This window comes from Trachypithecus francoisi, unplaced genomic scaffold, assembly GCF_009764315.1.
Source record: "Trachypithecus francoisi isolate TF-2019V2 unplaced genomic scaffold, Tfra_2.0 Lachesis_group1, whole genome shotgun sequence".
Classification (NCBI taxonomy): Eukaryota; Metazoa; Chordata; class Mammalia; order Primates; family Cercopithecidae; genus Trachypithecus; species Trachypithecus francoisi.
The window spans coordinates 150,230,154-150,246,384 of record NW_022681454.1 but is presented as its reverse complement, the minus strand read 5'-3'; the positions used below and the strand labels follow the sequence as shown (position 1 = coordinate 150,246,384).

The 16,231-nt window shown below is 41.6% G+C and overlaps 1 protein-coding gene across 2 annotated transcripts in view; it reads right to left on the bottom strand.

The window, feature by feature from the left end:
* Positions 1-3,070: 3,070 nt before the first annotated feature.
* The window catches only part of MND1 (meiotic nuclear divisions 1), a 77,323-nt gene continuing 64,162 nt past the window's right edge, over positions 3,071-16,231 (bottom strand). For both annotated transcript variants that reach the window (XM_033215515.1, XM_033215516.1), the window contains exons 7-8: positions 9,968-10,012; positions 3,071-3,416 (exon numbers count right to left, since the gene is read on the bottom strand). In XM_033215515.1, coding sequence (XP_033071406.1) covers positions 3,310-3,416; positions 9,968-10,012 — 152 coding nt within the window. In that variant the 3' untranslated portion in view covers positions 3,071-3,309. The remainder of the gene's footprint in view (positions 3,417-9,967; positions 10,013-16,231) is intronic.

Here is a 16,231-nt window from a genome sequence, read left to right as displayed (position 1 = left end):
CTGAATAAAAGTGTGGCAATACAAGTATGTATAGTACATCATACTTGACAATGATAATGACGATGTTACTGGTTTATGTATTTTCCATGTTTTTAATGTTAGAGTGTACTCCTTTCACTTATTAAAAAGAAGGTTGGCCGAGTGCAGGGGCTCATGTCTGTAATCCTAGCATTTTGGGAGGCCAACGGGGGCGGATCATCTCAAGTCAGGAATTTGAGACCAGCCTGACCAACATGGAGAAAACCCATCTCTACTAAAAATACAAAATTAGCCAGGTGTGGTGGTGCATGCCTGTAATCCCAGCTACTCAGGAGGCTGAGGCAGGAGAATTGTTTGAACCCAGGAGTCGGAGGTTGCAGTGAGCTGAGATCATGCCATTGCACTCTAGCCTGGGTGACAGACCAAAGCTCCATCTCAAAGGAAACAGAAACAAAAACAAAAACAAAACAAAAAGCTCACTGTAAAACAGCCCCAGGCGAGTCCTTTGGGAAGTTTTCCAGAATTGTTTTCACAGGAGATGACAGCTCCATGCACGTTATTTGCCCCGAAGACCTTCCTGTGGGACAGAATGTGGAGGTGGAAACAGTGATATTGGTGATCCTGACCCTGTGGAGGTCTAGGCTAACGTGTTTGCTTTGGTTTTTAACAAAAAGTTTTTAATTTTTTCTTTTGAGTCACAGTTTCACTCTGTCATTCAGGCTGGAGTCAGTGGCATGATCTCAGCTCAGTGCAATCTCTGACTTCCAGGATCAAGCGATCCTTCCACTTCAGCCTTCCAAATAGCTGGGACTACAGGTACGTACCATCACACCCAGCTAATTTTTATATTTCTTTGTATAGGCAGGGTTTCATCATGCTGCCCAGGCTGGTTTCGAACTCCTGGGCTCAAGCGATCTGCCTGCCTCAGCCTCCCAAAGTGTTGGGATTACAAGTGTAAGCCACCACATGCAGACACATTTTTTTTTTTTTGAGACAGAGCTTTGATCTTGTTGCCCAGACCGGAGTGCAGAGGCATGATCTGGGCCCACTGCAACCTCCATATCCCACGTTCAAGCGATTCTCCTGCCTCAGCCTTCCCGAGTAGCTGGAATTATAGGCCCCCGCCATCATGCCTGGTTAGTTTTGTCTTTTTTTTTTTTTTAAGTAGAGACAGCATTTCATCATGTTGGTCAGGCTGGTCTCGAATCCCTGACCTCAGGTGATCCACCTGCCTTGGCCTCCCAAAGTGTTGGGATTACAGGCATGAGCCACCACGCCCGGCCTCAAAAATTTTAAAATATTTATTATTTTTAATATTTAATATTTTAAATATTAATAAAATTTTTGTACAGCTGTACATGTTTTAAACTAAATGTTTCACAAGAGCCAAAACATTTAAACAATTTAAATTTATAAAGTAAAAAATTGTAGTAAGCTAAGGTTATTACAGGAAAAATTTTTTTATAAATTTAGTATAGCCCAAGTGTACAGTGTTTACAAAGTCTAGAATAGTGTGTAGTCATGTCCTAGGGGCCTTCACATTCACCCACCACTTACTCTGAGCAACTTCTTTTTTTTCTTTTTTTCGAGATGGAGTCTCACTGTCGCCCAGGCTGGAGTACAGTTGTGCGATCTAGGTTCACTGCAACCTCTGCCTCCTGGGTTCAAGTCATTCTCCTGTCTCACCCTCCTGAGTAGCTGGGCCTACCGGCGCATACCACCACGGCTAATTTTTGTATTTTCTTTTTTAGCAGACGGGGTTTCACCATGTTGGCCAGGATGGTCTCAATTTCTTGACCTTGTAATCCGCCTTTCTTGGCCTCCCAAAGTGCTGGGATTACAGGCGTGAGTCACCGCACCTTGCCACACAGAGCAACTTCATGTCGTGCAAGCTCCATTTTTGGTAAGTGTCCTTGATAGGTGTGCCATTTTTATCTTTTATACTGTTTTTTTTTTTTTTTTTGAGACAGAGTCTCGCTCTGTTGCCCAGGCTGGAGTGCAGTGGCGCAATCTCAGCTTACTGCAACCTCCGCCTCCTGGGTTCAAGCAATGCTCGTGCCTCAGCTTACCTGAGTAGCTGGGACTACAGGCGTGCGTCACCACACCCGGCTAATTTATTTTTAGTAGAGACAGGGTTTTGCTCTGTTGGCCTGGCTGGTCACGAAGTTCTGACCTCAGATCATCCACCTGCCTCGGCCTCCCAAAGTGCTGGGATTACAGGAGTTAGCCACTGCGCATGGTCCTATATTGTGTTTTTAATATATATTTCCTATGTTTAGATATGCAAATACTTACCATTGTGTTACAATTGCCTACGGTCTCCAGTAACATAATATGCTGTATACGTTTGTAGCCTAGGAGCAATATCTCCACTGATAAGTAACATATCCCCATTGATAAGTAACACATGACTGTATATCATCTTATAAAAAGTGCATAAATCAGGACAAATGGCCATGCACTTGTTCCTTCCAGTAGAAAGGTATCAAAAACTCAAAAGAAAAAAGGAGTTTTCATGTCTGAGGCATTACCACTTAACTAAATTTGAGGAATACCAACTTTCTGTATTTTTTTCTGTGGGAAATTTGCAAAGATAATGCAGAATACTGAGTTCGGTCACTGTTGGGAAATAGGAGAGCGCCCATTAGGATTTTAAAGGTTATTTCCAAGCATTTAGGTGTGTGTATATGTATGATGGATCCTTCAAATACACTTTTTTTTTTTGAGACACAGCCTTGCTCTGTTGCCCAGGCTAAAGTGCAGTGGCGCAATCTCAGCTCACTGTGACCTCCACCTCCTGGGTTCCATCAATTCTCCTGCCTCAATCTCCCAAGTAGTTAGAATTACTTTTTGTATTTTTAAGAGAGAGGGGGTTTTGCCATGTTGGCCAGGCTGGTCTTGAACTCCTGAGCTCAAGTGACCTGCCTGCCTCAGCTTCCCAAAGCGCTGGGATTACAGGTGTGAGCCACCATGCCCAGCCCAAATACACCCTTAATAGTTAATATTAATATTTAAACAAAACTAAAGCATTATCACGTCATGGTTTTGATCTTAAAAAAAAAAAAAAAACCATTTGTAAATCTTCCTGGACTGAGATGGATGGCTTTATTTGTATTGTCCTACCCTGATGCACACTGGGGGGATATGGCTATCATCCTGCTTCTGATCTACCAAAAGGGGTGAAGAACATCTGCATTTTACCCTTTATTTAACATTAATAAAATGATAAATACAGTTACAGGCAAATGACAATTCAGTACACTTAGTTAGATAATAGTTTAAAATTTACATATTCACAAACTTGTAGATCCTTCACCACCATGGAATATTTTAGTCTATGTAGTCAAAGTCTTCTGGAATTCCAAAAGTTTTATCAATTTTATTTTCTTCAAACCCAAATTTTCTTTTGGCCCAAGATTTTATTGCAAATATGTTATCTATAAAGAAAATTGAGAAATAATTTTGAGAAAAACATAATCATAAAACATTTCAAGTACAATTATCTTCATTGTTCTTTTACTTCCTTCTATTAACTTTCAGATATATCAAAATAAGGAGTTTTCTGTAGATCGAGACTCATCCTGGCTAACACGGTGAAACCCCGTCTCTACTAAAAAATACAAAAAACTAGCCGGGCGAGGTGGCGGGCGCCTGTCGTCCCAGCTACTCGGGAGGCTGAGGCAGGAGAATGGCGGGAACCCGGGAGGCGGAGCTTGCAGTGAGCTGAGATCCAGCCACTGCACTCCAGCCTGGGTGACAAAGCGAGACTCTGCCTCAAAAAAAAAAAAAAGTATTTAAGGTCAGGTGCGGTGGCTCATGCCTGCAATCCCAGCACTTTGGGAGGCCTAGGCAGGCGGATCATGAGGTCAGAAGTTTGAGACCAGCCTGGCCAAGATGGTGAAACCCCATCTCTACTAAAAATACAAAAATTAGCTGGGCAAGGTTAGTGGCAGGCACCTGTGTCACAGCTACTCGGGAGGCTGAGGCAAGAGAATCATTTGAACCTGGGAGACAGAGGTTGTGGTGAGCAGAGATTGCACCACTGCACTCCAGCCTAGGCAACAAGAGTGAAACTCCATATCAAACAAAACTTATTTAAATACTATTTTGAACAAGTTAATAGATCTCATATTTAAAAATTCTATAGGCTGCTTGCTGCTAAATACCAGACTTAAGAATAATACAAAAACAGGGACAGGTTAATGGTGTCACTTCTACATTTCCACAGCAAAGGCCAGGACTGTTGCCTCAGGAATTAAAGTTGCTCCTGTTCCCAAAGGGAACACATTCTCTCCAGACCCTTCTTCCTGTCCCACAGACAGTAATGGCTTCCAGACAATCAGGCCAGTAGTAGGGAGAGCGGGTGGGGAGCAGGGAAAGGGGTTCTCTTAAGACTAAGAATAGAAATGTCCTCAGCATCTCCTGGGGGGATTTAAAATGCATTAACGACTGAAAAAAAGTGGTACGTCTACTTCAGGGGATTTATCCCAAGGAAAGAAAACAAACTGTGTACAAGGATTTTTGGTCAAGGGTCTTTATCCCAGTGCCATAATAGAAAAAATAAAAGCAATCTAAATGTCTACTCATCAGGAAGCTAGTGAGGGAGGCAGGACAGTGCCAGTGTGCTCACAGTGGCTGCACTTGAGAGGGTGGGAGGAACAGTGGATTTTTGTTTCCTTTTTTTTTTTTTCCCTTGAGACAGGATCTTGCTTTGTCTCCCCGGCTGGAGTTGCAGTGAGTGGTGCAATCTCAGTTCACTGCAGTCTCCACCTTCTAGGCTCAGGTAATCTTCCAACCTCAGCCCCACAAGTAGCAGAGACAACAGGCGTGCACCACCACACCCGGTAACTTTTGTATTTTTTGTAGGGATGAGGTTTCACCATGTTGCCCAGGCTGGTCTCGAACTCCCGAGCCCAAGCAATCCACCCACCTCGGCCTCCCAAAATGCTGGGATTACAAGTGTGAGCCACTGTGTCCAGCCTTTCTTTTCTTAATTTCATACATTTCTTTAATGTACATATACAACCTTTATGGTGAAAATGTATTACACAGAAAAAACGATGGTATAAGATTTTATAGCTTGTCAGAGTATTCTGTAAAATGCTAAACAATCTATTAGTAGTGATAATGAAGTAAAGGGTTAGAATAGGTTCTTCTGGAATGTTATGGGCCGAATCATTTCCCCCCAAATTTGTACGTTGAAGTCCTAGACCCTACGACCTCAGAATGTGACTATATTGAAACATATCTTTAAAGAGGTGATTAAGTTAAAATGAGGTCATTGGGATGGGCCCTAATCCAGTAGGATTGGTGTCTTTATAAGAAAAGGATCACGAGGTCAAGAGATAGAGACCATCCTGGCCAACATAGTAAAATCCTGCCTCTACTAACAATACAAATAAATTAGCTGGGCGTGGTGGCATGCGCCTGTAGTCCCAGCTATTCAGGAGGCTGAGGCAGGGGAATCGCTTGAACCCAGGAGGCAGAGGTTGTAGTGAGTTGAGATAGTGCCACTGCACTCCAGCCTGGTGAAAAAGCAAGACCATCCAAAAAAAAAAAAAAAGCAAAAAGAGAAAGGAAAAGGATTGGCTGGGTGCAGTGGCTCACGTCTGTAATCCCAGCACTCGGTGGGGGCCAAGGCGGGCAGATTGCCTGAGGTCAGGAGTTTGAGAGACCAGTCTGGCCAACATGGTGAAACCCCATCTCTACTAAAAATACAAAAATAATTAGCTGGGTCTGGTGGTGTGCACCTGTAATCCCAGCTATTCAGGAGGCTGAGGCAGGGAAATTGCTTGAACCAGGGAGGTGGAAGTTGCAGTGAGCTGAGACTGCGCCACTGCACTCCAGCTTGGGCAACACAGCAAGACTCCATTTCAAAAAAAAAAAAAAAAAGGAAATTTGAACACACTGAGAGACACAGGAAGACTCTGAGAGGACACAGTGAGAAGGAAGACCTACAGAAGAAACCAAACCTGCCAACATCTTGATATTGAAATTTGATTCTCCAGGATGGTGAGAAAAATTTCTATTGTTTAAGCCACCCTATCTGTGATACTTTGTTCTGGCATCTCTAGAAAACTAATACATGGAGTTTGATCACTTTTTAAAATATTTTTTCTATGGAAGTTTAATTCCAAGTATCAAATAATGATAAACACATTTCTGGAATGAATTTTATGGAGAATACTACTGCATCAAATAGAATAATGTTAACAAAATTCTTTTTTTGAGACGGAGTCTCACTCTGTCGCCCAGGCTGGAGTGCAGTGGCGCAATCTCGGCTCACTGCAAGCTCCGCCTCCCAGGTTTTACGCCATTCTCCTGCCTCAGCCCCGCGAGTAGTTGGGACTACAGGCGCCCGCCACCTCGCCCGGCTAGTTTTTTGTATTTTTTAGTAGAGACGGGGTTTCACCGTGTTAGCCAGGATGGTCTCGATCTCCTGACCTCATGATCCGCCCATCTCGGCCTCCCAAAGTGCTGGGATTACAGGCTTGAGCCACCGCGCCCGGCCAACAAAATTAATTTCTTTCAATTAAAGTGTTATGGAATGTCAACAGATATTAAAATGATCTTTACTCTTTGTAACAATCTAAAAGGAATCTTTATTTTTCACAACAACCTAAGAGAGAATGTTAAAATAGCACCATAAGGTATTCTAGGATAATTTTTACCAGTCTCTGCCGAACCAGTACATTCTTGCTAATCACACCCAAATGTTATAGAGGGTCTGCTGCTACATAAGACAAGTATCAAGTGTACTGCAGATATTACAGAATGTGAAGAACCTATGCCTTCAAGTTGACACAAGAGAGAAAAAATAATCATTTATTACTAAACAATTATAAAGTGATAGGTGTCTTAGAGAGAAAAGGCCAAGTCTTATGTGTATAGCTTACAAGATAGGCTTCATGAATACAGAAAGATTTCTAGGAAATGGGAGAACAGATACAACAATGTACGAAGCTTGCAGGGAATCAACTTCAAACCTGGATCAGAAAAGAGAATGAGGCATCAGGGTAAGACTACTGAATAGCCTCTACAGGAAGGATTCCCCGATTTATAGAGGGATAAGAAACCATTTCATTATAAACATTTAAAGGTTAAAAGCAAGAAAAAGAACAAATAAAAACCTCTCCACAACAATGCCTAATGGACCAATTCAAAGAAGACTCTGATTAAACATTTCTTTGGGCCACTGGATGTCGGCCTTCAAGATTATGTCACTGACAATCTTGCTAGTTCATTCTCTGTCAAATAATTTCCCTATTTAATGTAGAAATTTTTATAAATGGATATAGAATAATTTTTAAATTTTAAACAAACAACCTTAAGACTGTTTGATTTATACGGTGGCATGGTGAAGATACCTATAGGAATAGGATGAGCAATATCATTTGCAATGAATCTAGGTTAGGCCCTGGCAACACCTATCCCTCTTCACTCATTAAGATGCCTCTCATATGGGTTTACAAAAACCTCACCATCTTAATTATTAAGCAAGGTTTCATATGATATAATTGAAATCACACTTAAAGTGTATTTAATGTCACCAAACATTTAGATGTGGCATTTCTATACTTAGACTCGGAGGTAATCTCTCATCCTATAGAAGTGAGATACTGAATTGTTGAACAGTATATATTCTCAATTCTAGATACATTTTTAAGGACCTTTTTTTTTCTTGAGACAGTGTCTCACTCTTGCCCAGGCTGGAGTGCAGTGGCACGATCTCAGCTCACTGCAACCTCTGCCTCCTGGGTTCAAGCAATTCTCCTACCTCAGCCTCCTGAGTAGCTAGTGTTACAGGTGTGTGCCACCATGTCTGGCTAATTTTTGTATTTTTAGTAGAGACAGGGTTTCATCATGTTGGCCAGGCTGGTCTTGGACTCCTGACCTCAAGTGATCCTCCTGCCTTGGCCTCCCAAAGTGCTGGGATTACCAGCATGAGCCACCACGCCCGGCCAGGGCTTTTTTTAAGTAAAAAGAAAGCAAACTTTCTTTCTATATGATAATTTTAATATGAATATTAAAGCAAAGTTTAATAGCTATATGATAAATAAGATTGTGATTTCATTTAAAAAAAACAAAACTAAAGGCCTATTATATTGATTTTACCCATCTACCTAATTCTAAAATAGACTAGGAAAAAAATAATTCTTATTTTATTACTCTTTGTTTGTTGTGAAGGTGGCAGTTTTCTGAGGTATGATGCTTTATCTCTTATCTCCGTCTTTTCATAACACATGTTTATGCTGGAAGCTGGAAGGAATAAGCTGCAACTTTAAATGGAAATATGGTTCTTAACAGCTGTTTCTGCTATTCTAAAAATATCTTTCTTCCTCATGGTTTTAAAAGTCCCAGGTTCTTCTGTAGCTAATAGGATAGGGAAAAAAAAAGCCATTCCAAATGTTTTTCCAATTATAATTTTGGAAGTTTATGATCAATTGGAAATCATGAACTTTTTTAAGAGAAGAAAAGGAAAAGAGGAGTATTTATCTACGTGTCCAACATGGTGCTGACGGGCTTACAAACTGTCTTATTTAATCCTCCCAGAATGGGAGGTAGGTATTATTTATCCACAATGAGCAGATGAGGAAGCAGGCTGAGAGGGGGTCAAGAGGTCACACAGCAAGTAAGGAGAACAGCTTGGATTCTTTTCAAAGCCACGTTCCTCCCACTACACGTACACATGCTGCCTGTGCCCACTGTGTGCTGAGCCTCTTCTTTGAAAACACTGGGAGAAATCACCTTGGATTTCTGTCTTATTTTTAACCTAAAAATCCATATTTATTTATACTTCGTGGGACACTTATTTCATTACTCTCTTTTATGTCAGTTTGCTTTTTTACCCTCCTCTGTTCTTATCACTAAAGCATTACCTTACTTAAGAAATAACGGCTGGGCGCGGTGGCTCAAGCCTGTAATCCCAGCACTTTGGGAGGCCGAGACGGGCGGATCACAAGGTCAGGAGATCGAGACCATCCTGGCTAACATGGTGAAACCCCGTCTCTACTAAAAAATACAAAAAACTAGCCGGGCGAGGTGGCGGGCGCCTGTAGTCCCGGCTACTCGGGAGGCTGAGGCAGGAGAATGGTGGGAATCCGGGAGGCGGAGCTTGCAGTGAGCTGAGATCCGGCCACTGCACTCCAGCCCGGCGACAGAGCGAGACTCCGTCTCAAAAAAAAAAAAAAAAAAAGAAATAACTTTGTAATAAATAAAACTGCAATTTCAGAAAAAAAAAACGCTAAAGGCCAATTATATTGATTTTACCAATCTATTTAATTATAAAATAGAGTAGGAAAAAAATAATTCTTCTTTTTTTGTGTGAAACAGAGGCCTGGACAGGGAGTCAGAGAAACCTGGCTCCAGCGTCTGTTCTTCCAGTGACTAATCGCCTTTGACTAACTAAACATAGTCACTTTAAGTCTAGCCAAAAAAGCTGGATTCTAATTCCTGTTCTGCTGTCTGACTAATGTTTGGCCTTGGACTCCTGAGGGTCTTAGTTTTGTCTCCTAAATTAGGGATAATAATCATATCTACCTCACAAGATTATCATGGAGATAAAATGAGAATGAACCATAGACATTACAATAACTGGCATATAGTCAGTCCTCAACAAACCTTAGCTATTATTATTATTAGGAAGAATATAAATCTTTAAGATTCCATTATCTTAAAGTGTATCTTACATTAATATATATGAAAGTTAAGTGATTAGCTCAACTGACTTATCTTGGGTAAAGTTGTACAAAAGTTAAACTGGAAGCAATCATTAGTTTTACAAAAATATCTTATACTTTACAAAATGACTCATAAGATTATAAAAAATAACCTTAAATAACTGAAATGATTTAATATGTAAACATCTGAAACATTTTTCAGAAACGTCCTTTCTTGAACAAAGCTAGCACAAGGTATCTGAATTTCACATCACAGTAAGTATGAAGGGAGTCTACAGTTTATTTATCAGTATTATTATGGTACATACCAGTCCATCTGTTAGCAGCTTCTTTGGCTACTTTATTTGCTTGGCCTGAAAAAAAATTATATATATAAAACGAAATGTATTTATATATATAAAATTATCTTTAGCTATGTGTACATTTATATTTTTTCATATGAACAAAATTTTTATAAAATTTATATATAAAATGGCTATGAAAAAAGCTGAAATAGTGACATAATATTGTATTTTACAAACTCTTGCAAATTCCTAAGGAAATTTAGGGAGCTGCAGTAATATTAGCAATTAGTGGAAAGTCAAAGTGAACAATTTCCGGCCGGGCGCGGTGGCTCAAGCCTGTTATCCCAGCACTTTGGGAGGCCGAGGTGGGCGGATCATGAGGTCAGGAGATCGAGACCATCCTGGCTAACACGGTGAAACCCCGTCTCTACTAAAAAATACAAAAAACTAGCCGGGCGACGTGGCGGGCGCCTGTAGTCCCAGCTACTCGGGAGGCTGAGGCAGGAGAATGGCCTAAACCCAGGAGGCAGAGCTTGCAGTGAGCTGAGATCTGGCCACTGCACTCCAACCTGGGCGGCAGAGCGAGACTCCGTCTCAAAAAAAAAAAAAGTGAACAATTTCCCTTTCCTAAGTGTCCATCATCATTGTACTTGCTCCTTTAAAGACAACATGTAAGTTTAAATGAGATGTTTTTCAAAGAACTCACCATACCAAAATACAACAACTTAAATGTAATAAGAATTTTACTATACAGGCATTATAAGACCACAGTATAAGTGTGACTCTAAAAAAAATTTTAGTGATAAGAAAGTAGTCCCATAGAAGGATTTACTTTTATAGTTAAATACACATCATGCTATCAAATGTATCTGTATGTATATTATGTACTTCAAGTTAATCTGCACAGCACGTAACAGTGCCATGATTAATGGGCATTAACTATTACTTAAAATGATGGCATTTTAAATTGAAAGATAATTTATATGTTACAAATTCAGCATACTAAACTATAAAATTCAGTAATTTTTATTTATTTACTTATTTAGGGACTGGGTCTCACTCTCTCTCCCTAGCTGGAGTGCAGTGGTATAATCATAGCTCACTGTAGCCTCAAACTCCTGGGCTTAAGCAATCCTCCTGCCTCAGTTTTCTGAGCAGCTGAGACTACAGGAATGCACCACCATGCCCAACTCATTTTTTTTTATTTCTTGTAGAGATCCCCTATCTCTACAAGATATTCTGCTATGTTGCCAGGTTGGTCTAGAACTCCTGGCCTCAAGTGATCCTCCCCATCTTGGCCTCCTAAAGTGCTGGGATTACAGGTATGGGACACGATGCCTGACCTTCAGTGGTTTTTATGATATTCACAAAATTGTACAACCATTACTACTATTTAACTCCAGAACATTTTTTCATCACCCAAAAAAAACCCTTGTGCCCCTTAGCACTCACTCCACATTCCTTCTCCCTCCATCTCCCGCCAACTACTAACCTAGCTGTTATCTCTTTTCTATGGATTTCCCTTTTGTGTACATTTCATATGAATGAAACATGCAATATGTGGTCTTTAAGGTCAGGCCTCTCTCACTTAACACAATGTTTTCAAAGTTCATTCATGTATCAACACCTCATTCTTTTTTAAGCTAAGTACTATTTTACAATTTGCTTATCCATTCATCAGCTGATGGACATTTGGGTTGTTTCTGCTAATACGAATAATAATTTTTGTGTGAACATGTTTTCAATCATCTTGGGTATATATTTTGGGGAAGAGATAAATTGTTTGCCAAAGTGGCAGCACAACTTTATAATACCATCAGCAATCTAAGAGGTCCAGTCTCTCCACATCCTCATCACTTATTATTTTCTATTTTTTTTGAGACGGAGTTTCGCTCTTGTTGCCCAGGGTGGAATGCAATAGTGTGGTCTTGGCTCACTGCAGCTTCCGCCTCCCAGGTTCAAGCAATTCTCCTGCCTCAGCCTCCAGAGTAGCTGGGATTACAGGCGTATGCCACCACATCCAGCTAATTTTGTATTTTTAGTAGAGATGGGGTTTCACCACGTTGGTCAGGCTGGTCTCCAAGTCCTGACCTCAGGTGATCCGCCTGCCTTGGCCTCCCAAAGTGCTAGGATTACAGGCGTGAGCCACCGCACCCGGCCTCATTATTTTGTTTTTACATTATAGCTATCCTAATGGGTGTTGATATGGTTTGGCTGTGTCCCCACTCAAATCTCATCTTGAATTGTAACTCCCACAATTCCCACGTGTTGTGAGAGGACCCCAGTGGAAGGGGATTGAATTATGGGGGCGGGTCTTTCCTGCACTGTTCTCATGATAGTGAATGAGTCTCACAAGATCTGATGGCTTTAAAAATGGGAGTTTCCCTGCACAAGCTCTCTTCTCTTGTCTGCCATCATGTGAGACATACCTTTCACCTTCCACTATGATTTTGAGGTTTCCCCAAATGCATGGCACTGTAAGTCCAATAAACCTCTTTCTTTTGTAAATTGCCAAGTTTCAGGTATGTCTTTATCAGCAGTGTGAAAACAGACTAATACAAGTGTGAAGTAGTATCTCACTGGGGTTCTGATTTGCATTTCCTAATGATTTTGTGCTTCTTTTCATGTGCTTATTGGCCATCTGTGTATCTTCTTGGGGGAAGTGTCCATTCATATCCTTTGCTCATTTTTCAATTGGGTTGTCTTATTGTTGTATTATGAGTTCTTTATATATTTTGGATACTAGGCACTTGTCAGATACAGAACTTGTGAATATTTTCTTCCATCCTGAGTTCACTTTTCACTTTCTTTTTTTCTTTTTGTGATGGAGTCTCTCTCTGTCACCCAGGCTGGAGTGTAATGGTGCAATCTCAGCTCACTGCAACCTCTGCCTTCCTGGTTCAAGTGATTCTCCTGCCTCAGCCTCCCGAATAGCTGGGATTATAGGTGTGTGCCACCACAACTAATTTTTGTATTTTTAGTAGAGATGGGGTTTCATCATGTTGGCCAGGCTGGTCTCGAACTCCTGGCCTCACATGATCCACCCACCTCGGCCTCCCAAAGTCCTGAGATTACAAGTGTGAGCCACTGTGCCCAGCCTCTTTTTACTTTCTTGATATTGTAAAAAAATTTTTAATTTTGATGAAGTTCATTTATCTACTTTTTTTGTGGTGGTTCCTGCTTTTGGTGTCATATTCAAGAACTGTTGCTTAACCCAAGGATACAGAAATATAAATCTGTTTTCTTCTAAGAGTTTTATAGTTTTAGCTCTTCCATATAGGTCTTTGATCCATTTGAGTTAATTTTTTTTATGTAAGGTGGGGGTTCAGATTAATTCATTTGCATGTAGATATCCAGTTGTGCCAAATACCATTAGCTGAAAACATGATTTCTTTCCTGATTCCAAGGTCTTGGCACCTTTGTTGAAAATCAATTGGGTTTATTTCTGGACTCTTGATTCCATTAATCTATATATATATATTCTTTTTTTTTTTTTTTTTTTTTTGAGACGGAGTCTCACTCTGTGGCCCAGGTTGGAGTGCAGTGATGTAATCTCGGCTCACTGCAAGCTCCGCCCCCCAGGTTCACACCATTCTCCTGCCTCGGCCTCCCGAGTAGCTGGGACTACAGGCGCCCACCACCATGCCCGGCTAATTTTTTATATTTTTAGTAGAGACGGGGTTTCACCATGTTAGCCAGAAGGGTCTCGATCTCCTGACCTCATGATCCGCCCGCCTCGGCCTTCCAAAGTGTGTGTCTATTCTTTTTTTTTTTTTTTTGAGACGGAGTCTCGCTCTGTCGCCCAGGCTGGAGTGCAGTGGCCGGATCTCAGCTCACTGCAAGCTCCGCCTTCTGGGTTCACGCCATTCTCCTGCCTCAGCCTCCCGAGTAGCTGGGACTACAGGCGCCAGCCACCTCGCCCAGCTAGTTTTTTGTATTTTTTTTTTTTTAGTAGAGACGGGGTTTCACCATGTTAGCCAGGATGGTCTATTCTTATACCACTACCATACTGTCTTGATAACTGTAGTCTTATAGTTAAGTTTTGAAATTGAAAAATTTGAGTCTATAACTTTGTTCTTTTTCAAGATTCTTTTGACTATTCTGTATCTCTTGCATTTCCATATGAAACTTAAGATCAGTTTACCAATTTCTGCAAAAAAGCAGCTGAAATTTTGATCAGTTTAGCATTGAATCAGTAGATCAATTTGGGGAGTATTTCCTTAATAATATTGTGTTTCAGCCAGGTGCAAGAGCTCACGCCTGGATTCCTAGCACTTTGGGAGGCTGAGGCAGGAGGACTGCTTGAGTCTAGGAGTTTGAGACCAGTGTAGCTAACATAGTGGGACCCCATTTCTACAAAAGATAATGAAAAAAAATTAGCCAGGTGTAGTGGTGCACACTTCCAGTCCCAGCTACTAATCTATTTCTCTTTTTTTTTTTTTGAGACGGAGTCTCACTCTGTCCCCGGGGCTGGAGTGCAGTGGCCAGATCTCAGCTCACTGCAAGCTCCGCCTCCCGGGTTCACACCATTCTCCCACCTCAGCCTCCCGAGTAGCTGGGACTACAGGCGCCCGCCACCTCGCCCAGCTAGTTTTTTGTATTTTTTAGTAGAGACGGGGTTTCACCGTGTTAGCCAGGATGGTCTCGATCTCCTGACCTCGTGATCAGCCCATCTCGGCCTCCCAAAGTGCTGGGATTACAGGCTTGAGCCACCGCGCCCGGCCTCTATTTCTCTTTCGTCTAGCTAAACGTGTGTCTACTTTGTGATCCACTTAAAGAACCAATTTTTGGGTCACGTGTGGTGGCTCATGCCTGTAATCCTGCACTTCTGGAGGCTGAGGCGGGCAGATCACCAGAGGTCAGGAGTTGGAGACAAGCCTGGCCAACAGGGCAAAATCCCGTCTCTACTAAAAACACACAAAAAAAGCTGGGCATGGTGGCGCGTGCCTGTAGTCTCAGCTACTCAGGAGGCTGAGGCAGGAGAATCGCTTGAACAAGGGAGGTGGAGGTTATAGTTAACCGAGATTGCGCCATTGTACTCCCACAAGAGCAAAACTCCGTTTCAAAAAAAAAAAAAAAAGGGCCGTGCGCAGTGGCTCACACCTGTAATCCCAGCACTTTGGGAGGCTGAGGCGGGCAAATCACGAAGTCAAGACATCGAGACCATCCTGGCCAACATGATGAAACCTCGTCTCTACTAAAAATACAAAAAAAAAGCTGGGCATGGTGGCACGTGCCTGTCGTCTCAGCTACTCAGGAGGCTGAGGCAGAAGAATTGCTCGAACCCAGGAGGCGGAGGTTGCAGTGAGCTGAGATCATGCCACTGCACACCAGCCTGGTGACAGAGCAAGACTCCACCTCAAAAAAAAAAAACCAATTTTTGGTTTTTATTTTCTTGTTTTTCATTTCTCTTTGAACATATTTGAAATGTTTTTGTCTAGTAAGTAAGTCCAACATGTGGGCTTTCTCAGGAACAGTTTCCATTGAAAACAGTTTCCACTGAAACATTTTTATTCCAGTGTGTGAGCCATAGTTTATTTCTTTGTATGTCTTGCAATCTTTTTGTTGCAAAACTGGACATTTAAAATAATGTTAGCCCGAGTAACATGGTGAAATCCTGTCTCCACAAAAAATGCAAACATTGGCTCAGCATGGTGGCATGTGCTTGTAGTTCTAGCTATTCAGGGGACTGAGGCAGGAGCATTGCTTGAGCCCAGGAGGTTGAGGCTGCACCAAGTCATAATCATGCCACTGCACTCCAGCTGAGGCGACAGAGTGAGAATGTCTCAAAAAAAAAAAGAGTAATAATTAATTTAAAAAATAATATAAGGCGCCTATAATCCCAGCTACTTCGGAGGCTGAGGCATGAGAATCACTTGAACTGGGAGGCAGAGGTTGTAGTGAGCCAAGATCGTGCCGCTGCACTCCAGCTTGGGTGACAGAGCAAGACTCTGTGTCAAAAAAAAAAACATACATACACACACATATATATATAAAATAGCAACCCTAGAAAGCAGATTCTCCCCACTCCCCAGGATTGCTTCTTGTAATAGTTGTTACAATTTGTTTAGTAATTTTCCTGAACTAAATCTGTAAAGTCCATGTTCTTAAGCATGGCCACTGAAGTCTCTACTTGGTTAGCTTAGTGGTCAAGCTATTAATTGAACAGAGATTTCCTTAAATGCTTGGACTAAACCTCTATGAAGAGGTTGTCTTTGCCAAAGGGCTCAGCCGTCTTTGCCTAAGGGTTTGCGTGTGCTGGGACATGCGTTCTCAGCAAGGCAGTTT